Source organism: Macaca nemestrina, chromosome 16, assembly GCF_043159975.1.
Source record: "Macaca nemestrina isolate mMacNem1 chromosome 16, mMacNem.hap1, whole genome shotgun sequence".
Classification (NCBI taxonomy): Eukaryota; Metazoa; Chordata; class Mammalia; order Primates; family Cercopithecidae; genus Macaca; species Macaca nemestrina.
Window position 1 is genome coordinate 11,369,579 of NC_092140.1, and position 26,352 is coordinate 11,395,930.

Below are 26,352 nucleotides of genomic sequence, written 5' to 3' on the forward strand. Positions count from 1 at the left end.
ATGTCAATTCATTTAGATAGTGTGAAAAATCCCTTGAAAACAGCAAAACAGAAATAGAAGAATGGAAATAAATGAAAAAATGTGAAGCATTCTATAGTGTTAAATATATTGAATCTGCAATTAAAACCTTTTGACAAAGAGAATTACAAGTTTAGATGAGTTTGCTGGTGATTTTTTTTCATGCATTAGTAAAGAACAATATCAATCTTACATAAATTTTCCCAGAGAAGAAAAAACAGAGCTCACTTTCTAATTCATTTTATGAGTCCAGTATAACCTGATACAAAGATTGAAAGATGGTATTTCATTAAAAATTAAGAACTTCTAATAATTAAAATACAACCTTAGAAAACTGAAAAGGCAAATCACAAGCTGGGAGAAAGTATTTGCAGACCTGGCACGGTGGCTCATGCCTGTAATCCCAGCACTTTGGGAGGCCAAGATGGGCGGATCACCTGAGGTCAGGAGTTTGAGACCAGCCTGACCAACATGGAGAAACCCTGTTTCTACTAAAAATACAAAATTAGCTATGCGTGATGGTGCGTACCTGTAATCCCAGCTACTCAGGAGGCTGAGGCAGGAGAATTGCTTGAACCCAGGAGGTGGAGGTTGCAGTGAGCCAAGATCGTGCCATTGCACTCCAGCCTGGGCAACAAGAGCAAGACTCCACCTCAAAGAAAAAAAAAAAAGTATTTGCAATACATATACATAACAAAAGATGTGGAGCCATTGTGTAAAGGACTCCCATACATCAATAGTAAATACTAGACAACCTAATAAAAAAAAAATCACATGATTTGGAAAAACACCTCATAAAAGAAGATAAACAAATGGCTAATAAGCATATTAAAAGGTGATAAACATGATTACTCATCAGGGAACTGTAAAATAAAACCACAATGGGGTACCACTACACTAGAATACCTAAAATATAAAAAGAGATTATTCCGATGTTAGTAAGAGTATAGGGAAATTGTAACTCTTGTATGCTGCTGGTGGGAATGTAAATTTTCAGTCATTTTGAAAAACTGGTAGTATTTATTAAAGTTGACAATATTGCTAATCTGTAATCTAGGTAACTACCCAAAGAAAATGGGGTATCGCATCCACCTAGACATAAACAAGGATGTTCATACTCCTGATATGTAAAATACTCTAAAGTTAATAACAGAGTGGACAAACAAATTGTGCATATTCACAAAGGAATAGATCACAGCAATCCAAAGAGTGAATCACTGCTACATGTAATGATATGGATGGTTCTCAGAGATATAATGTTGAGCAAAATATACCACCCATGAAGAGTACATTTATGATTCCATTTGCATGAATCTCAAGCAAATGTAAGTTTTGGTAAAAGAAATCAGAATAGTAATTTCCTGTGGGAGTAAATTTACTGGAAAGGCACACAAAAGAGCCTGTGGGGTACTACAAATGTCTGTTATTACAAGTATTGTGGATGCCCAAATATAAACACATGCAAAAAGATCAGTGTACATTTAAGATTGTATACTTCTCTGTTGTATGTTATACTAATTTTAAAAAGATAAGGATAGTAATCATGCCCAATTTTGAAATTAAAGCAGTAAAAAATGCTAAGCAAACATTTTTATTCTCAAACTTTGCCATTTAAAGAGATATTCCAGTGTGGCCTTTTCAGTTTAGTATTTGCCCTGCTCTATACAGCATCCCCTAAATTCATGTAGCTTTTACAATTAAATGGCCATTTTTGGTCTGGCTCTTTTTCTCCAGAATCTCTTCCAATTGCGGATTCCTTGGGCCACAGAAGAAAACTTCCACCATATCCTGCCTCCTCTCTTTCTTCATCTCCTTCATTCAGCAGCTTTTCTGCAAGGTTACCCCAAGTTCTAAGCCAGCTTGCAAACTCCATCTGCTTCCCAGACTCAGAGAACTCATGACTCAAACACTCAGAGCAGGGAGGCATAAAGGAGTAAGAACTATGGAATGAGAGCACACATGTGAAATTCTGACCGTACCACTTACTGGCTGGGATTCTGTGGGTAAATCTTTCAACCTTGTCGAAACTCAGTATCCACAGTTATAAAATGGCCTCCTATTTCATGGTTATTGTGAAGTACCAATTTATACACAGTGAAATGTCTGACATGTATTAATAGTAAATAAATGCTTAATAAATAATAGTTATTGCTTCCTAACATTGTGATGTAGACTTGATGACAAGGGAGATTAAAGCTGAAGATATGCACTAACTGGATCCGTGACTAACAGTTTATGAGGCTCGTATGTCAGGGTTCAGGGACTATTATGGATTCTCTGTGGCACAGACCACGACCCTCCAGGATAAAAATAAGGTCACCATCAAAGCCCGTCTTTAATAATGACTAGAATTTCTCAGCGGGTACCTTGGAAATGATCCTTAGTAAAGTCTTCTTGGGGCTACCTATGTTATTTCTTTTGCAGCCATCTTGAACCGATCAAAAGAGAGACACCAGGAACCAAGGCTATGCTGTGTTTCCCCATGAAAAGGGATGTCATGTTCCCTAACTTTGAGTTATTCTGTGTAACATGCATCCCAAAGTATATGACTGTGTATCAACCACAAAAGAGTACTTACTGGGTGAATGTCACTTTGGATAAGTTACTTAACTTCTCTGTGCTACAGTTTCTTCATTTTTGTAGGATGAAGGGTGCCTATCTCATGAAGTTGTGGTGAAAACAATGTCTAGCATAAATTAAGCCATTGCTAAATCTATCATCACCCTCATCATTATTATTGTTATCATCATATATTGTGGTAGTAACATCCCACATTGTCATTTCTTGTCTGTTATCTCTACAGATGTGTTATCCATCTTTCTCTGCTCTGTGCCCCACGAGCCTGGACCACAAAGACTGCATCACCTGGGATCCCCTGTCTTCTATTTTCAAGTTGGGTTTGACAAGAGGAGGCAGTAGCTGGAGAACAGTGGCTGGAAGGAAAAAGAAAAATCAGAGTTTTTTTTGTTTTTTTTGTTTTTTCTTTTTTCTGTGTCCTCTCCTCTGTTCCTCCACTTTGGTCTTGGAAGTAGACTTTTCGCTTGACTCATACAGCTCATAATATCATTCTCTTCTTCTACTATTCTGGCTCTCCCTGCAATCCAGTAATACTATGTCCTCGATTTCCCCTTTGAACAGGGTAGCAGTAATGATTTTCCACTGTTGCTGGTGTCTCGTGGACCTCAACATCACTTGTTGGTTTCCTTAACCCTGCTTCTATTGCTACAGATAGTCTCTTCAATAAATTCTCAGTGGGTAAGCCCTTCTGAATGGAACTGACTTCTTACTGAGATTTATTATGAATATAGTGAATGGGAGCCAGCCTCATTGGGATGAACCAGTTAGAAAATGGCAGCCCCTTTGGGATGAGCCTATTAGAAAAAGATGCCTTTCCTAGGCTAGGCCTTTGCCACCCCACCAGAGCAGTTGCTGGGCAAATGGATGCAAGCTGCATTTTAGTTATAATTCGTGCCCTGTTGGTCAGCTGATGCCTTTGAAGTTTCAGTATTCAAGAGTTAAACGGCAGTGTTTTGCTGTAAATAGTTCTGTTTCCCCCAATATTGTAGGAAATAAAATAGAAACATTATTGATTTTTTAAAACTCAATTTTAAGTTTTCTCCTAAATTCTACTTGATATTTTGGCACCTGCTGCCGCTAATTTTCATACCATAATCTGATAGAGATGGTATAAGTTTTATCACAAAAGTACATTTGATAACTTTAATTTTACTGTAACACTATTCCATATGCCTCTGCGTTGAGCATCATTACTTCCAATCTCCCACTACTTGAACATACTTGAAAACCTTACTTTAAAATATTACCTTAATGGAATGAAATCAGACCCAATTGACCAATGGCCTTTTAAAACAGATACATTCCTGAACATGGGAATATCTATATAAAGTATATGCCTATTTTAAAAGGTAAAATGACAACAAACAAAAACATGTATCTTAGTGTGTATCAGAGTTTGAGAAATATATATTGATTAAGGGAAAGTAATTGATATTGAGGTTAAAATATGATTTTTGCATACTTTTATTCCAATGTTACCCAAACTATAAATTCCTTAAAAGCAACCTAATATATGAGTCAAGGTATCCTTGACTAATTACTTATATACTGTTTATTTTAATATTTATCAAAACAATTAAAACTGAATGCTAAGTAGTATTCTGAGCCATCATACATATGTGTGTGTATTCTATTATTTATGTCATTTGGACCAGTAATAAAGTAAAAGTGCATTGTTGTCAAGATGCCAGTACTACATTAAACCCAATCAATGTTCAAATGCGACATTTTAAGCATTTTTCACACCTTCATAGACAATTCAATTATGTGCACTTAAATCTGCAATATTATAAATGCTCAAGAGGATCTCTGTTGACATGAAATAGGATTTTTTTTCTCATAATGTAATCCTCTGGATCTATATTGTTGTGGAAATTAAATACTTTGAACAGGAGCAATTAAACGTGTATATATCCGAGATTATTCGGGTGCTGCGTTAAGCAAGTTCAATAACCTTAACTTTTGACCTCTGGAAACTTATGGTCCAATGGTCTCCTACCATTTATTTTTTTGAGTATAAACTCTGAGTTGGCATTTTTCTTCATTAAGTTTGTAACCTAAATGTTACAATATATGACACATTTTTCTGAATTGCAATTTTTACATTTATTTTGAATAATAGCTTTATGAATGACTCATTTTAACTCTATGACAGGAACTGTGAGTTTACAAGTGCAATGATTTTCATTTTTTTAAACGATTTCAAGTTCTAATGAAATGATTTTCATATATTTTCTTATGTGAGAGTTGAATTTGATTTTATAAATCTCTTATTTGAAGAAATATGATACATAAATCCAACTAAGTCATTTTCATTCAATTCAAAGTGAAAAATGCTACAGCTTCAACTTGATTCTTTCCGAAACTGACCTGTTGGAAGCCTGTGCCAGGGTTTTCAGTAAGCACTTATAGAAGGAAATAATGCATGTTTACATGTTTCATATTGTATGGTAAAATATGTGCTTATTGGATTGAAGGTCTTATTGTCATACTAGTTGTTTAGGGATCAAGTAAACCATTGCAAACTCAAAGCAAATTCCTTATCAGTAAGCTACCAGGTACCTTTAATGGCTTAGAACCTAGGCAGAGAAAACACTGTGTATCCATCTGGAATCAGTCAGAAATACGTTATTTGTTATTTTCTGGTTTAAAAGTGTATACACAGAGGAATTGGAGACTTAGAAAACTGTTGGGAAAGCTGGGAAATCAAAGTCAGGGAAACTATCATCCATGATCTCAGCCTGAAGCACTGAATGTGGGTGCTCTTAAGAGTTAATTGGGAAGTGGCTGAGATTTTTGTCTGCAGCAGCAGAGCGATGGTTTTAAAGAATGTGCCAAGAATTGACTGTGAATCTCACCCTGGTTCTGGCAACTGCTTTCAGAGAATAATGACTTCTTCTCTTCTGCCACCCAAATCTCTTGTTTGAGGGCCTCTCATTGGAGAAAACTATCCTGCAAACACACGGAAAGGGTATTCTGGGAAATTTATTCCTGGCTTCTTTAGGTGTGCTTGGAATGGGGTTGGTGCGGAGTTGACCACAGAAAATTCATCATTCAGAGGGAGGCTCCTCTTCCATTTAGGTACATATCCAATAATGTTATTTTTATTCTCCAGTTATCCAAGTTTTATTACCTATTTTCAAGGGTAAATAATATTCTAAATTTTGAAATATATAAATCTCTCTTCAAATGGAAAAAGTTCAGCTGACAAATTTCTCCTGTAATTTAAAGATGATATATCCAAAGTTGTCCTATGCAATGGATATAGAAATTAAGAAACTGGACTCCATGTATGTAAAATATTGTCTGCCCTTAGAATACTTCAAATCACAGACAACGATTATTTTCAAATGGGAGCATACTTGCCTTGAATAAGGCATCAGAAAAATTTGGATGAGTGGGAAGAAAGTAGAGTGTAGTTTGAATTAGTTTACAAGAGTTACTGTTGCTTTTATTTGGTTTTAGTCAAGATCTTAAATTCATATTGAAATTTAAATCACATTAATGAAGGTTTAGTAGGTTTATTAATAGGAGGCATGGGTTATTGGGCCTAGAGGCAAAGAGCTATGCTGCATATGTCTGCAAATTTTTTAGGGCCAATTCAACTTGTAAAAAGATCCCCTCACCTGCCTCAGAGGATGCAGAGGGGGTTCTCTGAACTCTTGCTGGGCTGTACAGGGAACTGGGGTTTTATTGTCAGTCATATCTATACAGACTGTGATAAAGTTCATTTCAGTGAGAAGAGAAGCCTGTGGAACATTGCCAAGAGAAGCTCATATTTCTGAGGACTCAAGGGAATTCACCTGCTTTTATCTGTATCTCTTGGCAGGTTCTTCACTGTTTTATTATACTTTCTGAACGTAATTGGAACAAAGAAGAATTTTTTTTCTTATATTGTTTTCTAGTATTTGGGGGTCTTAAGAAGTGATCATTAATTTTGCCTTTTCATCCTACTTCTGAATTCAGATTTAATTAAGAAAAATGGCCACACAAGTTAGAAAGATGAGAAAAAAAATATTATTTATATTACTGATAAGGTTGGTTGAGGGCTGGAAACTTGGCCTGAGGGCAAGAATTTGAGTCTCTAGATACTTCCTCAACATCTGGAAATTGCAGTGGCCATCTAAGGAAGGGTTTGGATTTGGAGAGCAGATACATTTATCTAAAACCCCTGTTGTATCTGTTCAGCCCTGTCTTGGCTTGATTTTCCTTAGAGGACAGATTCTGGTGCAAATAATTTACTTGGGAGGGAATAGAGCAGGTGAGTCGGGAGTGGATCTAGGGAAGGGGTGGAAGCCAATAGTGTGGTGATAAGCCAACTACTCCAGGGGAAGACCGTGTCTTTATCCCACAGGAAAACTGTGGATGGATATAAAACACATGATTCATCATTATCCCTCCCAAGAGGCAATGGAACTGGAATATTTAGTGATGGAGAAATTCTCCTAGGGAGTGTTAATCCCCAGTCTTTTCTTTGAGTGCCTAGATAAAGGGCCTTCTGTGGTTTGAATAAAAACCCCCAGAGATCAAATGAGATCGGGTGCATTCAGGGTGGTATGGCAGTCAAAGCAATTGCAACAAAAAACTGACAAATGGGACTTAATTAAGCAAAAGAACTCCTGCACAACAAAAGAAACAACCAACAGAATAAATAGACAACCTACAGGATGGGAAAAAATATTTGCAAAGTGCATCCGACAAAGGAGTAATACCCAGAATTATAACGAACTTAAATCAACAAGAAAAAAGACAAATAACCCCATTAAAAAGTGAGCAAAGGACATAACAGATACTTCTCAAAAAAAGACATAGCAGCCAACAAATGTAAGAAAAAATGCTCAACATCACTAATCATCAGAGAAATGCAAATTAAAGCCATAATGAGATACCATCTCACACTAGTCAGAATGGCTATAATTAAAAAGTAAAAAATGGCTGGGCTCAGTGGCTCATGCCTGTAATCCCAGCACTTTGTGAGGCCAATGTAGGTGGATCACGAGGTCAGGAGATCAAGACTATCCTTGCCGACAATGATGAAACCCTGTCTATACTAAAAATACAAAAATTAGCTGGGTGTGGTGGCACGTGCCTGTAATGCCAGCTACTCGGGAGGCTGAGGCACGAGAATCGCTTGTACCCAGGAGACAGAGGTTGCAGTGAGCCGAGATTGTGCCACTGAACTCCAGCCTGGTGACAGAGCGAGACTCCATCTCAAAAAAAAAAAAAAAAAAAAAAAAAAAGTAAAAAAATAAATGTTGGAGAGGATGTGGAGAAAAGGGAGCACTTATACACTGTTGATGGGAATGTAAATTCATTCAACTCCTATGGAAAACATTTTGGAGATTCCTCAAATAACTAAAAATAGAACTACCATTCAACCCAGCAATTCCATTAGCGGGCGTGTACCCAAAGGAAAAGAAATTATTTTATCAAGAATACACCTATACTCTTATGTTTATTATGGCACTATTCACAATAGCAAAGTCATGGAGTCATGGAATCAACATAAATGTCCATCAACGGTGGATTGGTTAAAGAAAATGTGGGACATATACACCATGAAGTACTATGAAGCTATAAAAAAGAATGAAGTTGTGTCCTTTGCAGCAATATGGATGCAACCGGAGGCCATTATCCGAAGCGAATTAATGCAAGAACAGAAAACCAAATACTGCATATTCTCACTTGTAAGTGGGAGCTAAAAAAACGGGTGCACATGGACATAAAAATGGAAACAACAGACACTGGGGACTCCAAAAGAAGGGATGGAAAGAGGAAGGGGTCCAAGGGCTGAAAAACTACCTATTGGGTATGATGGGCACTATTTGGGTGATGGGTTCACTAGAAGCCCAAATCCCAGCATCACACAATATACCCATGTAACAGACCTGCACATGTACTCCTGAATCTGAAAAAAAAAATGAAGAAATCTCAAGCTCAGAGATAGACATACTGGCAGTTAGAGGTGACTCAATGCTGCTCACACGGAAGAGCTGAAGCTGAGGAGTCTAAAAGCTTTTGCAGGCAGGAAAGCTTCTTGCAGAGAGAGAGAAAAGAAGGGGCTGGGCCCCTTAAGTTGTTTCTCCTTCACTGAGAAGTTGGGAGGGGAAGAGAGATGAACTCAAGTTACCTTCCTAGACTGTACCCTCCAGGAGAGAGGAGCAGAGGTTTTTTACATCATGGGTAAATGTAGAAACATGGGGAGAGGAAGAACAGGTACTAAAGAGTAGTATAGAGATGTGAAATTTAGAATTATTCCTTAAAAGGTGAAGATAATTGTTAGCAACAAAAATAGAGAAGGAACATGTGTGCAAACAACATAGCTTCATTTTTTTGAAAAAGGTTTACAAGATAAATATAGTCACTGAAGTCCTTATATATACATTGGTCTTTTTTTTTCCTATCTCTAGTCCCTTGATGACCAACTCTTTCAATCACTTTGCCCTTCTACTTCTTTCAGTGATCAAAGCTTTTTTGTCATGGTCATAGGCTCTGAACTGCCATAGGTTATATTTGATGAGCAGGGAGAAGGGCAGAGAAGGAGGCAGGAAAAGTAAAACCTGACAGTGGGATGTTTGCACAAGTGCTGGAAATAAGCAAGGGTGGTTTGCAAGAGGCAACTAAGAGATGAGCAGCTGCTGTAGTGAATGGAAAAGAGAGTGGCAGACTGTGGATAAAACCATAGGTATATGTTATGTACTTAAGTTCTTTATTCTTTTAAAATAAATAACTAACCCAAATATAAGTGTGTTGTTATTAACACAAGGCCAGCCCATAAGATAGTAGAGAGAATAAGCTGCTGTAACAAATTCACACAAAAACACGTGGTCTGCTATGGATGGTTATGTTCCTCCAAATCCAGATGTTAAAACTGAATGCCCAATGTGATAGTATTGAGAGGTGGGTCCTTTTGGAGGTGACTAAATCAGGAGGGTGGATTTCTCATGGATAGAGTTTGTGTCCTTATAAAAGAGACCCAGGGAACTTGTTGTCCCCTGCCACCATGTGAGGTGAGGACACAGCTAGAAGTCACTGTATATAGGAAGCAAGCCCACACCAGACAGTGCTGGTGCCTTGATCTTAGACCCCCTGCCTCCGGAACTGTGAGAAATAAATATGGATTGTTAATAAGTTACCCAGTTTATGGTGTTTTGTTATGGCAGTGAGAATGAACTAAGACAACCTCAAACAAGATAAAAGTTGCTTTCTTTGTCAACAGGGCAGAACTTGGTGGGCAGGGTAGGTTGGTGGCTCTGTCCAAGGTTCGAGCTTTCTTGAATCTTGATACTACTCCACTCTTGGTGTGTGTTCCTAGTCAAAGCTACTCACACCATTTTCTTTCCAGCTCACAGGAGGGATGCAAGAGAGATGTGGAAGGTGAGCGGCTTCTTTTGAAGAATATGACCAGGAAGTTGAACATGTCACTGCTGCTCACATCTCATTGATCAGAATCTAGTCACATGACCATAGTTAACTATGATGGGGCTTAAAATTATATTCTCCATCTGAGTACCCATGTGCCCTTCCAAAACTGTAGAGGGGGTGGGGTTCAATACTAAAAGGAAGAGTGCAATAGAAGAGCAAAAATTGGAAGCAAATAGTAAAAGCATGCTGCAATAGTTTTACAGATTTTTGCTGACCAATTTCATGGAAGTTCACTTGTCCTACATTAAAATAAAATGCAAATGTGATTGTGTCATGAAATTCTGGTCATTATACTTACTTTTAGAATTGTTTACTATAATATGCTGTAGGTAAGTTTGATTTTTAAATGAACTTGTTTATGAGTACTGGGTTTATTTTTAGCCTTGTGAAAACAGTCTTACAGATTTTTTCTCCCATATACTATGAATTTTACTATCAATTCTTACAGTCCCAGATTTTTAAATCCTATTTCTACTTACATGCATTTCAAAACTTGCATTTTCCCCCATAGTTTTCATTTTTGTCATCTAATATTGATTTGAATGTAGCATGGCAAAGGGTAAACAAACATTCTGATATCTTCCAAAACAAACCTTAACTAATTGTCTGGAATTCAGGTCCGCATCATATGTATCTTTGAATCATCCGTGATCTGGAGGCCCCAGAAACATGGGTTAACTCTCGGACCACCCTTGGTTTTTATTGTATAACTGCAAATCTGGTTCAAGTTCATCACTTAGTATCCAACATGGAGTCTTGTACAGTTATGTTCACAGAGCGGATGCTTAATAAATACTGGTTGAATGACTGAATTGAGCTACTCAGAAAACATCAAAAATTGAGGGTCTTTGGACCAAAAGTAACTTGAATTGGTGTTAGACATCTTTTCCAGACAAAAACAATTGCTTTTTTTGGGGGGGGGGCGTTAATGATGTGAATAGTAGTCTATGTAACCTAAGTAAATAATATATCAATAAATATAGAAAAGAAGTGTAGAAAGAGCAAAATGTTATACATCATAAGAAAGTTTCTCATTCCTTTAAATAGTACAAAATATGAGAAGCAGCTAACACATTGCTTGGCATAATAGAGTCTCAATAAATAGTAGTCACAGTTAATTGTGTTTTATGTTGTTCCTTAGGTCCCAAGTCAAAGAAGTTTTCCAGCAACATGTAGCAAAGGAAATGCTAGTTTTCTGGCAGTTACTCTTTATTGCAATAGGGAACAAATTCACTGTCACAATGCAGAGAAGAAAGTCAAATTTTGATATTCAAGAAGAGTTGGTTTGAGACATACTGTCTTTATACACACTACCATTTAAGAAGATCCAATAATTATAGAACATTTCCGCAAATTTTACTCTACTTGTGAAATACTCCAGGGAACTCAGAAAGTTTTAACATAATATCAGAGCCTGTGAGTTTGGAAGGCCATATTTATATTTCAACTCTTTCTCTGGCATTTGCCCAGTGATAATATATTGGCATATTCTGGAACCCCCTAGGGGACACCAACATGTTATAGAAGCAGCTTATGGTATCTGTCTGTGATTGATATCAAAAATTATTTTCTAATTATTTGGCAATGCTCTTCCATTTTTCCTCTTTCAAAAAAGAATTCCACTTCATTTTTTTTCAGTCTGTTTCTTCTTAGTAAGTTTATGGCATTAAATTCAGGTACTTTTAGTCTTCTCTTTACCTCACAAACCTTTTTAGACCATATTTAAATCTTAGTAATTTTTAAAAGCTGTATGATATGGTCCTTTTGACACATCAAGGCCATCACCATATAGCTTTCCAATGTCTTAACCTTAATAGGATTTACTGGTTTTAAATTCTTCTATCTTACCTAGAATTGACTGACATTTCCCAGAAGGTCAGGATATCAATGCTAATTTTAGCATCCTAACTAATAGAAAACTCTAGGAGTGGTAAAGATGATTATTCCATTTTTGTTTTATGACAACTGTTAATCAAGGAGTTAGTTGATTTTCTTTAAAATCAACTTTTAAAATCAAATCAGTCTTTTCCGTCAAGCTTAAACTATATAAATCTACATCTAAGTTTATATACCATGCAGTAGAGGCAGTAGTTTTAATTTTTTGAAATTATGAAGAAACTTCTAAATATATTTGTTTGAATGAGAGTTAAAATTTTTGTGTCAATTTACCTATAAAAATAGAAATAAGCTGGCATAAGTTTAATTCCTGTACCCACAGAGAATGGGAGTGGTCAATTTTACTTCTCTAAAATCCTTATCTCAAAAATATGATGAAATGCTAATTTTTAAGTTAATTTTGAGTAGTGGGTATACTGGAGTTTGTTATATTACTTTTGTAATTGTTTGTATTACTTTGCACATTGTATTTTCCTCCAAGTAGAATAAAATAAAATAACACTTTGGTCCAAAATCCTTTGATATTTCTGGGCAAGTAGGAAGCTGGGTTATATCTTGATGAAAACAGAAAATTTGCCTGTTTTGTTAGGTTGGGTTAGTGTAGGTGAGATGTACAGATGAGAAGTAAATGAGGGTGAATTTAATATTAGCTCAATTAATGAGTGCAGAAACATGCAAAGAATTAGGGCGTGATTTCAGCAGGGACTTTCTGCACAATTATTTAAAGGTAATGTGTTGTCTCTCTATAAAAGGCATTCATTTTCTCATGTATATATGACCCTCCCCACAAAAGTACAGTTTGCCACCTAGATTTTAGTGGTTGTCCTTTTGGGAGGCTGTTTCTGGTAATATCTGTTATATATCTAGTTTATATTTTTCAAACAGCCCCTTAAGTAGGAGTCCAATAATAAGAATTAAAGGAACTTGAGTTTTCCTTAATGTTTTAGATGCATTCTATGCTGCTTTTGAAAATGTGAAGGTGGAACTAATTTTGGCTGGGTGGAGAAGTATTAAACCCCTGTTTCTCTTTATTTCCCTCCCTCCTCACCTCCAACCTCCCAACATGCATTTTCTAAGGTTTACTCATTGTAATTTTTAATTTTTACTTTTCAAAATTCACTTTTAACACAAGGCTGTTAGATTGGCTCCAAGAGCAAACAGCAGGCCGACTGGTGCTTGCCGGAGGAGGGAGAGGGTCGCGCATTGGGTCTGGGTTTGGGGCTCGGGCGGGGCTGGAGCTGGCGTGTGGGGAGACTTCAGGAGGGGCCCTAGCAGAGAGACTGCAGTGACACTGCCCTCCCTGGGCTGGTTGAAGCATCTCACTGGTGACGGGTCTGAAAGCACGTGGCTACGTCATGGAAAGCCAGTCTTTTCAATGCAAACTTCAACTCCTCCTCCTCCTCCCTCTAATGCCTGTAACTCACATCCGAGGCTGGGCGAGGAATCCGGAGGGGAGATTTTCCTCATGCTCACGGTTGTTGGAAACTGGAAGAGTGAGAGGAAGGAGGAAGGGGATTTGTGGCGCTCTCTACCTACTACAAGACTGACAAGGGGAGGGGGCACCTAAATTTGCATCTTTTCTTCATGGTGATTGAGAACTGCAGGTTCAAACCGATCCCACTGAGCACTGGCGATTGATTATAAAAAAAAATCGACACTGGGAGAAGGGAGGCTCTGTCTTCGGCTGTCAGACTCAATCTCGGAGGTGGTATTGGTGTGTGAGTGTGTGTGGTGGTTTTTTTTTTTTTTTTCCTTTTTTTTTTTTTCTTTTTTCTTTCTTTCTTTCCTGTTTTTTTTTTTTTTTCCTTCTCTCCTAGGGGCTACACAATGGCAGTCTTCTCTCAGTAAGATGAATCCTGCTTTGCCTTCTGCAGATCCACCCATCCTCATAGCGATCAAGTAAAAAGGCTATGGTTTTCTCTTTGGGGATCTTTTGTGCATTACTGTTCTCCCTGATTAGTTTTGATCTCAGTTGGGATCTCTTTGCTTTTTTGTTTGGTTTCGTGCTGAAAAAGGATTTTTTCTCCGACCCTTTGGTAATAATCCGGTGGTGATCGAGGGGGGATAAATCATTCACCCTGGCCGAAAAAAAACAATCACTGAGAAGTCTCAAAGAAATATACCACGTGAGGGGAAAAAACTGGGAGAAGATCCGGAATATTATCGTTTTTCCTATGGTAAAACCGGTGCCCCTCTTCAGGAGAACTGATTTCAAATTATTATTATGCAACCACAAGGATCTCTTCTTTCTCAGGGTGTCTAAGCTGCTGGATTGCTTTTCGCCCAAATCAATGTGGTTTCTTTGGAACATTTTCAGCAAAGGAACGCATATGCTGCAGTGTCTTTGTGGCAAGAGTCTTAAGAAAAACAAGAACCCAACTGGTAAGCAAAACATGCATCATGTTATGTTTTTCCTCATAATAACCTGTCTGTTGCTCATCGAGCTAGATCTGCAGTTCTGCTATGCAGGAAGGCAGGGGAAACAACAAGGAACCAGGACAGTGTTGCATATAGAGGTGTTGCATGAATAAACAAGTAACAGCTGGATCGGCGTCTACGAACCCCAAAACCATTATCGGCGTCTCTTGGCTGTGACACAATCCATCACTAGGAGGGAGGAGGAAACTTTTTTTTTTTTTTTTTTTTTTTTTAATGTATCTGGTTGCCTATGTTTGGTGGAATAGTGAAGGGCTCTGGCTTAAGGTTGTACCCCAGGCAGCTGAAGCTTCGGTAGTTGCCAGGAAAAAGAACCCCAAGGTCCCCTGACCTCTGCAGCAGGTTCGGGGGACGTAGCTGGGTTCCGAGAACCTGCTCTAGACTTTCTGATTAGCTTGCACAATATTCGCCACCACGATCACCTTTACCAAAGTACAAGAGGCCCCCTCCCTCGCGGCCCCGCTCCTCCGTCAGCCCCCGCGCCCTCCCCCGTCCAGCTCCGGGCGCCCCAGTATTAACTCATTCCCCCTGTCTGCCTCTGTCACATCCTGCCACTGGGAATACTTGACCAAGGCTTGCGCCTGGAGGGAACTCCAGGCTGAGAAGACAAGCCCAGCCCCTCTAATATTTGTAATTTAATTCCCCCCCTTCAGAAAGCAGTGTCAAAGCCCTGTGTCGGGATCCCACGGGGCAGGGGATAGGGATGAGCCAGGCCGTGGGTTCCTGCTTTTAAGCCTACTGGTGATCATGCGTCCCGATTCCAACGGGCTCCAACAGGGGAACTTGCAGTACATTACATAAGAAATGCAAATGCATCTGATTTGGGGAGTCGGATCCCAGGGGTTCCCGTCCCCGCATCTCAGTCTGAGGCGATTGGGGACGGCCGAGGAGCTGTGGGCGAACAACCCAGGGGAGGCCGGCCGGAGGGCTGCATGGTGGTGGTGGCGGCGCTGGCGAGGAGGCTGGGCGCAGCCTTTCCGGGAACCGCTCACGCTCGCAGCCGGGAGTGTGTGGTGTCCCCTGGCTCCATTCAGGGTGGGGAGGGACCTGGGACCGGCTGTTTGTGTCTGGGGTTGTGTTTGAAGCGGGGAGCAGGGAGATCGCCCGTCCCGCAGTGGCGGCCCGGGCTCTGGAAGCTCCTGACACTGGCACTGCGGTGCAGTAGATCATGGCTCTCCACGGCTTCCCTGACACTCTGGGCTCTGCTGGGGCCGCACTGGCACCCAGAGCCCCGGCGACTGGGGCAGCAAGTGGCTGGTGCCCTCCAGTCTCCGAACCTTGCCAATGCAATGTAGCTGGGGTGGCGCGCTCCAAGGGGGCTGCCGCCTGCGGGTGCAGCGGGAGGCGGCGGAGGAGGAGGAGGTGTGGGTGGGCGGGGACGGAGGCGGTGGGTGTGGAGGCTGAGACAGCTTGCGGCCACCATTCCTGCAGCAAAGGAGAAACTGCGAGTTGTTACACAGTTCAAAAGGGCAGAGGCTTCTGTGCTGGGGTCGAGAAGGTTGCCCCCACTTGGTACTTTGGGGTGGCAATTGAGGCTCTGGTAGTAGCCTCTGGATGCTCCTTGGACTTGGTGCTGCAGTGGGCTCTGGGCTCTGCCCTGAGTCCTCCTCCCTGTGTTCTAGTTCTTACACCCTTTCTATTCACCCCCTCTGTTTCCTCCTCCTCCGTCCTTTTACCCTTCTTTCTTCTCAACTCCTCAGCTTTTAGCAACTCTGAAACGACACACCAACCTGAGAATTGCCCAAGGGGAAAACAGTGTTGTCACCTTTCCACCCGTATGTCTAATTCAGCTATGAAGTGTACCCCAAGACGTACTCCAAACCCCCCACATCAAACCTAAAGCTTGCTGATGCTTGGTTCATACAAAACCAACTTACGTCTCCAACACTATCTTACAGTCTAATATGAAGACCCTTTTTGCAAGACTTCTCAAAGTGAGACAGACCAAGGGCTGCGGTGGGAAGGGGAGGGGTGTGACTGCTTTACATGGTAAAAAACAGTGGTCTTTTGAATCCTTCCTGTGTCCTTCTGTGAAAAGATTTAACTCTCTTCTGAGAAAGGAATACTGTAAAAACGTTTTTTATTTAGATGTGACCATTTGTCTTAGGGACCTTGAAGTTAGTCCTTCCATAGAACTGGAGAGTGGGAAATAATTTAGCACAGAACAGTAAGTTTCTTTGTAGGCCTTTATAATTTTTTTTTGTATACAATTTTACCAGAAACACTAAATTTCTCCCTATACACAATTCACAATCTTTTTATTACACGTCCTCCATCCCACCCACTTTCATCTCTCTGGAATAGTTTTTTCCCCCCTTCCAAGGCATTTTTGGAAACTGTTGAACAAATGACTATTTTTAGAGCAATGTATTTTGCACCTTATGAATGCTAAAGTATTTTGGTATGAATTGATGGGTTAACACAAAGTGTATCTAAGAACATTACCAACTATTCTAACAGGATAATTTAGTCTTAGATATCCAGGGATATGAGTTCCAACCTGGGAGTTAGAGCATTTAGTGTGTGTGTGTGTGTATATGTATATATATATATATATATATAAAAAATATATTTAAATGGGACATTAATGTGCCACATTATTTATCTTACCTTCTAAAAGTTTTAGTCCGTTAAGCTTGAATTAAACCCATGCCAAGCCATTCCCTTTCAGTATTGTACTTGGTGAGTTCCAGTCTCCTGCTATTAACATGAAGCCTAAAATCTTTTGCAGGTTTTTGATCCCAAAATAGCAGTAGAACTAAAAAGTTAATTGGGTAATTAAAATGAAACAAACACTAAAATTCTTTTAACTGTTACAGCCAAAAGGAACAGATTGACTACTACCTATTATGTTATGTTAAATTTAAAAAGAGTACAATTAACTGGTTTCAAACTAAGAAACTTGGGAGAATACTGCCAAATACCAGTGAATTTGGTATGAAGCACCTATTATTATTTCAGAGATAAATATTAGGTTAATTTTGCTTCCTACGTCTTTGGAAGTTATGAAATAATTTACTGTTTATTTCCAATTCTTTACACTGTCAACAAGTGTAGATAGTTTGGTCAAGGGTTCGTGGAATTTCAGAGCACTGCTATATAATTGAGTTGGTGTGAAAATAAGCAGATAATAGAGTTATGAATTTAAGGACAAAGTTATTCATCTACCCAAAAGTTATTGATTAGCTCATTATTAATACTTAAATAAGAGGCATTCATTGAATAGTGTTTTGGGCTTATTTTATGTAAAATTTAACTGGAAGAGAACATGAAAAATGTGTTTGCACAATACATGCTTTTAAAAATAAATTCCAATAGCTTAAAAGTCCTGGATATAAAGTAAATTTGCTATCTTCATAAAAACACCCAGTCTAACAACTATTATCATAGAACACACACACACACACACGCACACACACTTAAATGTCCTGCTTTCTTAGCGGAGCAACAGCTATGCATTTAGAATAAATGTTACCTGCTTCAGCTTTCACTGTATGAGTCATGCAAGGTGACTGTATTTTAGGCAAATCATTAAATAGGGAATACTAAGTCCAAGGCATTTATTTTGCCTGAAGGAGGCTTCATAGCTTTCTTTAAAGCGGTATGATAGTTTGGATTGACCAATGTATATAATAGGCCCGTTCTGGAAATAATCTAGGTCATTGCACTTTAAGCCAAGGGTACTAAGGAAAGAAGTGTGGTTGAAAAAAGAAAATCCACAATAAAGATAAATACTAAGGTCATGTCATTGCTGTCTCTTCAGACACATAAATGTAAAACAAGCAAAGGAAGCCACAGACCCTCACATAGATACAGCCACTCAACCATACACAGGATACACCCAAACTTCCATGGCTTGGTAGGATTTTGGAAAACACAGATTTTAAGATAAGTCATAATCTAAGAGGATTTTATTGAGTACAAATGTCAGTGCCAAGTGTTAGTACGAAGCAGATGCCCTAGACCTAGTTCTGCACGGCACACTGAGAACATTCCATCAATTCTCTTTTTCTGAACTCAGTCTCCCGCTCTGTCATATAACTTCGAGATGGAACATGCAGGGCTTGGTGGGACCAGTGATTATGTCCTATTTCCTACTTGTCTGGCTGCCTTTCAGCTCTGCTTTTACCTTTCACTAAGCTGTTTTAGGTGCCAAAACACCTGGTATGCCACTGTTACTCATTTAAATAGACGTTATTTTTAAAAGCTACTTGCTTTACATCTAGGGCTGTCATGGTGTTTGGAAGTGAGAAAATATGAAGAGAGGGAAGAAGAGTGAGCACTTTTTACTCCTCCTCCTTCTCAGCCTACCAACTCATCCTAGGTTCCAGTAGAGCCGGTTGAGCCACAAATGGGCCACAACCTCTGCGTGTCTAAACACTGAGTATATTTCAAATGAAAACATCAAATTCAGACTGCATGACTGGAACACCAAACAGATGTAAGTTTCTTCTAACACGCTTGGCTTTAGAGTGGGATTCAATGTAGTATGAGTTGGCCTTGGACTCCATCCAGGAAGCTTTAGTTACTGAGGTAACAAAATGGGTTTTGTAGAGCAGTGCCACTCCATGAACCAAAGGATGGCATTTTAGGTAGGCTCCCGAGTACTGCCTTGTTGGGAGAGTAGATTTTTCTTTTTTGAAATGTATATCCCAGTTAATAAGTGTAAAATTCAATGCATGATAATCTAAACTTAGTTTTAACAATGAAGATGACTTTGGCTGTACAACTTGTTCTAATTGTAGACAGCATCCATAACTGAGAAAATTTGTTCAAATGATGCATTGCTTTCTGAAGGTGCTAAAGCTAATTCTATACTATACTTCACATTTCCTACAATGAACCATTCCTTTAAAATGTTCGAACCCAGTCTTCCATGTTTTAGCAACACAAACATTGGAGACTTTTGTGAAGTGTTTTTATACATATGGTAACAAGGACAACAACCAATGTTTTCACTCCTTTGCACATTTTGGCATCATACCTCACTCAAATTGACTCATATGCTTTCTATAAATACCATGTAGATGTCTCAAAATGGAAGCATTTATTCAAAATAGTTTCTTTTGCCTTAAGGGGAAACAGTTGGGATGTTTGAACAGTCTAACAGGAGCTCTTCTATTCAGTGTTAAGTCATTGCACTGTGCCTATATTTTTAATAAAATCTTTGAGCCCAACTCGGTATTACCTCCAGGAGGGACTGTGGGACAGGGAAACGGCTATTTACACGTCCGCCTGCTGAGTGCCACAGTCTGTGTGGTCTTCCTTAGGACTTGTGTACCAGGTACAAGGTTTAGTTATGTGTTGAACCTGGGTACGGAAGGGCATGGAGTTTTCTGAGGGAGACTTATTAGTTCCCCGGATACCTCTAGAGATGCAAGAGCTCTTTTGTATCAGGACCAGCTATGTCCTGATGCTTTCCCTGTGTAGTTCTCTAGTTGCCACTATTTGTTTTTTTACTTTGGTCAGAATGTAAAAGGTAAGATGATGAAGGGAAGGGAACAAAAGGAGAGATTCTTAGGGACTTCCTAAACGTGAAGGCAAAACGGAGGAATGTCGCAGACGAGAAGAGTGAAGTTCTTGTTTGATTCATCTGGTAACATCATGTAAGAAAGTCACCCAACAACTGCTGGGCACCACTGCCTTTGTCATTGCCTCTTGACAAAAATTCTGTTCATGACACATGGTAGGCTTTCAATACACTTTAATAAAACTAATAGTGAAAAGCAGGTATCTCTAGGATAGTGAACTATGGGACTACAACAGGCAGGACTATACATTTTACTTGGTTAAATTCGCTTTATGCTTACTCCTTCCTCAAAGGGCCAAAAATTTGGCTACTAAATAAAGAAAAAAGCTGTTAGTGGCTCTTTATCCGCCACGATAGGGTGCTCTGAAATCCGGTCCTGCAGACGTTCCCTTGGCCCACATTTTATAGCTTCCGTCTCAGTCTCAAGGCCTGTAGTCTACTGTTCACACTCGAGCCTCTCGTAAAATACACAAACTCAAAAGCTCATGGCGTTCTCCCCATCTGGCATTCTCGGCCTTAAAATAGCAAACGTTAGGGCACCATTAGGTTCATAGTTGCCAGACCCTTCATTTTCTTTTTTAATCTTTAATTTTCTTCTTAACCAGGAAGACATTCCGCAAAGAATAAACTGTTCCTCTTTTGAGAGCTCCTTTCTCTGAAGATGGTAACTGGAACTCTCATTTGTAAAGAACCTCGAGGTATAGTTGCTTTGGAAGGAGTTTCTCGCTTAGTATTTTGTTCTTTCGCAGTTTGAAAAGCAGTCATCTTCCAACTTCGCAGCTCTCTGCACTGGCGCCCACCACCCTGATCTATTTGGCCTCCTCCTTTTTGGAGCCACTTTAAAAGGTGCAGGGTGCTGGGCCGCTGTGGCCTCGGGCTGAGAGGCGGGGAGTTGGTGTCAGGGACCAGAAAGTTTGGCAGAAGCCACGGCTATGGGCTCAGGCCCCGGGCTTCTAGAGAAGCGTGTCATTATTTGTTTTCTGCAAAGCCACGAGCGGGCCCACGCTGCAGCTCTGTCTCCAGGCGTGGAGCCCCTCGGTAATCTGAAGCTGAAGCTGGGTTCCGAGTCTGGACTGCTTCGGTTCTGAAGAGTGGGGAGCCCAACGGGCCAGGCACGGGCTTCCTCCTGGCTTTACCCGTTGGCCCACAGTCCCCGCTCCTGCTGCCGCTGCCCTCTGCTCACGGGGACAGCCCCTCACTGCACTCCCAGCCTCGGCTCGCAGGGGGCTCCGCAACGCAATGCGGCGGAAGCGGCCCGTTGGAGCCGCCGTAGCGCGGGAAGTTTCCGTTGCCACGGAGATGACCTCTGACCCTAGGGCGTCTCTGGGACCCGGCATCCGGTGCTGTTGTTGCTATGGAAACCATGGCTGCCGGAAGCCGCCCCATAGGTGCAACTTGGCGCGCGGGTCGGGGCTAGGGCTCATGCTCGGGTCGAGATGGTAGCTCTTCCATGGTGGCCGGGGACCGGGCAGTGAGTGGCCAGCTCTGTCGCCCGCGGGGCGCGCGTTTGCCTGTCACTCCCCAGGCGTTGACGCGAGGGCACTCCGTGTGCACTGCTGGACCTGAGGGATGGGAAAGCCACAGGTGGCTGCCTCGGCCCGCCCGGTCTCGCCTTGAGCTAGCGACCGCTATCTCTGGACTCGAGACCGATCTGTAGGAAAGGGAAAGGAACTGGCGTTGCTGGTGATGCTGCCCAAGCTCAGGACTGGGAGAGAACGAGCCGAATTCTGGTCTCAGCTTCCCCGCTAGGTACTGGGAGACCTTGGGCAGGTCCTGAAGTTTTCTGGGCTTCAGTCTCCTCGGCTACTATAAGACGGATATTGATTAGAATAATCCCAGATCAGCCCCAGCTGTAATATTCTAGGTTCCTATGACGTTCACACCCAGTCCTGATTGTAAGTGAACTTCCCTCACCCCTTCCCTGTATCTCTCCCGGACTATGTTGGCTATATATTTAGATTGTACTCTAAATTCAGAGACTATCAGAGATAGAGGGTGACCTTAGCGATCACGAACTACCTGTTCCTTTTACAGGTGTGGCAACTCCTTCCCAGTGGAGGAAGCGACTGCTCCAAGAGCCAGTTTTGGAATTGTAGGCACAAACACAGGTAGAAGCTTTGGAGCCTTGGGTGAAGAAACACATATTTTACTGGTGACACTAGGAAGAACTCCTCATGCGCTTCATAGAATTGTGTGGTTGGTGCTGAAATAGATGGCATTCCATTTATCCATTATATTCCCCAGACACCTTTTCCTTAGAGAGTTTTAAGATTTTCGGGGTAGGGGAGGGTGTCTTCACTAGTTTGTTTTTCTTTCTCTCATCTCCATGCTATTGGGAAAAATCTCTTAAATCTTTTCTGTAAACCTCATTTGTAAATTAAGAAGTTGAAAAAGATTATTTTCAGAGTTTATTACAACTCTGAAATTTATGAAGTATTTATTTTAGGTCCATATGCTTTTTATCACTTTGTCAGTAACTACAATCTCAAAACAAAACAAAACAAAACAAAAAAACCCTAACACTTAAAAAGTGCTACTGTGTTTGAACTGTTGATGCTGGAGAGACGGGTGAGGAAGAGTTCTTCTTTCAAGGAATTGGCAGGAAAGACAAAAGACAGGATCAATTATGATGTGGTGAACAGTTCTGTGTAGGTGGACGAAGGTGCTATAGGGCCGAGGAAGAGGGCCATGGAAAGGTTTCTGGAGGGAATAAAACTCAGACTGAGTCATGAAGAATGACTAAGAGTTAGCCACGTGGGAAAGGCACTGGTTAGGCTGTCAAGGAAGAGAAAAAGCATACTTTAAGCTTTGGGGGCGTCGAAGATTGTGGTGCAGACCGAGAATATCAAGTACAACTGAGAAATAGAGGGTGTTTGCAGGGAGTGGCGGGTAGTGAGTGGGGTTGCAAGGTAGTGAGGCACAGATCGTGAGCTCTCTTCTGTGACATGATCGGATCTACCCTTTAGACAACCATTATGACCACAGCGTGGAAAACAGCTCTGGGTTGGGCAAGGTTGAAGGTGGAAAGACCAGGGAGGAAGAGCAGTGAGCAGTGGTGAGAGGTCCAGAATAAGGCAGTGACAGGCACTAGAGAGGAAGTGAAGTCCATCCGTCTTAGTGGCCAGTTTGAATTTTGGAAGGAAGTTGAAGGAGGAGTCTAGAATTTTCTGATTACAGGTTTTTGATTTGGACAGTTCTGTTGAGCTAGTCTTCTGGCCGGTTGCCAACAGAACACTTCCATCTCCTTGAGACATGGTTGGCTGTCTTCTGACTGTTTATGCTGAGGGGCCGAGGTATCTTTTAACAGCAAGTAGGAGACTTAGATAAACTTCTCTTTGTAGATTAAAATTTAAATGGACAGTTCTGGGAGAGTTGCTGTGGGATAAAAAGTTCATTTTGATTTCAAACCCGAAAATCCTTAGGACTGGGAAAAATGTTTCACAATAAAGATAAGCCAAAATGATTTTTAAAAAATGATTATATACAATTCTTTGTCAATAACAGATGTTTTTATGGACACAATACTTTGTTTAGTTTGAGGAGTCAAGTAGTGCAATTAAAAGCCAAGTTTTCAGGTTAACTATTCAGGTCTGGCAAGAAAAGAGAAGGAAGTGTGCACTTTATTGAATTTACATATGTAAATGTGCGCACCTGCTTTTTTAGATAGGAATGAATGTAGTTGCACTTAAAATGCCTTTTTTTTTCCTTCTGTAACATTTTGTTGTCTGCACAATTATAGTGGATCACTAAAGTGTGTGGTAACCTTATCTGTAATGCTGCATCTTAAAGATGTAGCTTGGGAGGGATTGTAATATCTTTTCTTTCCACTTCCTGTGTGGAGCACATGGTATAACATTGTACTTTAAAAAATAAGAAATGTGAACATAAGAAGGCTTAAAGACTAAAAGAAAAATAATATCTCATAATTGTAGTCCTTTTTGTTTCAACAGCCACTTATTTGTAGTCTGAAACTCATCTTCTTTAGTCGTATTACTGCTGTATACCAGGTGTTGTAACTTTTAAGCAGAGAAAGGACCCTGTCTGCTAGGAGACCTAAGTCAGTTTTCTATGTAAACACTTCGTTGTAACCATCATTTGGCCTTAGCATTTTATCGTTGGGACACATTGAAAGCAGTAACACAATATGCTCTTTCCTCCTTCATTGCTAAATGACTTGATTTGTTTACTGAGAATTGATGTTTTCCATTAACTTGATTATTTGTTCTTGTACCTTTAAAAATTTTTTCAACTGATAAAACAATGAACATACCTCACATCTCAGACAAATAATAATGACTGTTAAATATTGGATGTACTTCTAATGAGATCAATAGTAAATGTTAGAGATATTTTAATGATGCAGCTAAGAAATTTGATACAGGATAAAAATTTTACATCATTATTGCTTAGTATTATCTCTTTTTTAGTTTCCTTTTAAAATGCTGGGAATAATTTTAAAGAGCACAATGCTGAGGCCATTCTGGCACATGTGTGGCAGACGTGCCTCTGTATGGGGGATACTAACCGTGACATGAATGCTATGGATAGTATGTGCTCTGATATGCAGCCATAAAGTCTGCCCACTTTTCCAGACCCCTTGCCCTTTGTTGTAGCAAAGTGCTTTTCCAGCACTGATATTTCTTCCCTTTGTCTCCTTCTCCCTGTATTTGTACTATCCGATTCTAGATTTTGTCCTTTTACATATTTTTTAGTAATGTTTTTCAAAAATTTTGTCATCAACTTACTCTTCAGGCAAGATCAGGATTAGTATTCAGTTGGATTTACGTTCATTACATTAGGAAAATAGACCCAAAATAATAAAATGGTTGTCGGAGAGTAAATGAGAAACATCTGTCTGAACTTGAAACGTTAACCCAAAGTGATGTTTATTTGACTTAAGTTTTTTCTTTCTGTACTTCAAATTAACATGTACAAGAACCGTGATGTGGCTGTATTGCATTATTTGATTATATAATTAAATGACTTTTAGGGCATTATAAATATCCCACCTAGTTTTCCCATTAATGAATATATATTATACTTACTAGATTTTAAAAATTATGTTACTCTTTTGCTTTAACAGAAATGTCCTGGATTATTTTGAATCCTGTATTATTATTAGCTGATAGCAACTAGTATTTAGAGAATGCTTTTATATACTAGGCACTCTACCTATACTATCTAATTTCATCTTTAAAATCACAGATAGGAAATTCTTTTATACTTCTGTTAAAAATCGTGAAGCCCAAGCGTGAAAAGATTAAGGAAGTTGCTGGAGAGTACCTAGTTAGTAACTGAAAGATCTGAGTGTGAAACCAAGTAATCTGACTCTAGAATACATACTCTTAAATCCCTGAATTGCAGCTACCACTCTAGAAAGGATGTTGAACAGAATGCTTGTGAAAGTGATCAGTATTTCTCCTAATGTTTTTGTGAATTATTCTGTCCTGAAACTAAAAGAGACTGTGATCTATTCACTGTTTAGCTACCTAGAATTTTTAATGCTTTCTTATTGAGATATAATTTATATACATTAAAACGCACAGTCTTTATGACTTGATGTATTCTAACAGTTGTGTGCATCATTGTAACCACTACCCTAGTCAAGATATGGAATATTCCTATCACCTCCCCCCAATTTTTTCTTATTTCCGTTCAGTTCCTACCCATCTCCCCTCTGAGAAGCAACCACCATTCTGATTTGTCTCCACTTAGTTTGGGTTATATTTGTTATGCAAATATACCTATAGTAGAATTTTATATCATTAAATCATGAAGTCTTCACACTTTTGAGTTTGCCTTTTTCACTCAACATATTGTTTTGGGGATATGACATTGCTTGTTAGACATGGAGAATTCAACGTGGTAGCTTGTGTTTTATTTTGTGAACTGGAAACTCCTAACATCTAAAAATTTCAGGAACTACCAAGGGTCTCACAGTTTACCCAGCTTGCTAGTCTGCTGCAGTTACATGATGCTGGCAGAAGATAGCAGACTCCTGGGTCAGAGACAGGGGATTTTTTACTCAGAGCATAGCAGACAGCATGAGCTTCATGTGTTTGTGAGTTCCCCATACGTCCCCAAATCCTTTCAGGGGCAATGCTGAGTGTCCCAGATGGATGCTTGCTCACAGCGGATTTGTGTCATCGCTCAGTGGTCTGATATGTGGCCATATCAGGAAATTCTCAATCTTTTAAGGGGCTTCTAGCAAAGCTGCCTAATCTTTCTCTGCAGGGAGGTGTTATCTTATTATCCTGGTCAGGAAACAAATCTGTCCTTAACCTGGAGGGAGGCACCATCTCTGGATGACAAGGTGGTTTGTTATGCAAAGATTTTTGCAAAGACAGTCTGGTACAAAAGCTCTTAGAAGACATGCAGAAATGCCATTAGAAAATTCTCATTTAAATCTATTTCTGCAAGGCAACTCTTTCTTTTCTATTTCTCTTTGTACTGCCATGATTACTGCTCTA

At 39.9% G+C, this 26,352-nt stretch overlaps 1 protein-coding gene across 1 annotated transcript in view; it reads left to right on the plus strand.

Annotated features, from left to right (window-relative positions):
- The first annotated feature begins 13,290 nt into the window (after positions 1 to 13,290).
- LOC105469844 (fibroblast growth factor 14) overlaps positions 13,291 to 26,352 on the plus strand; it is a 681,850-nt gene continuing 668,788 nt past the window's right edge. The window contains exon 1 of the mRNA XM_071081605.1: positions 13,291 to 14,298. Within this exon, the coding sequence (XP_070937706.1) occupies positions 14,091 to 14,298 (208 nt within the window). The 5' untranslated portion in view covers positions 13,291 to 14,090. The remainder of the gene's footprint in view (positions 14,299 to 26,352) is intronic.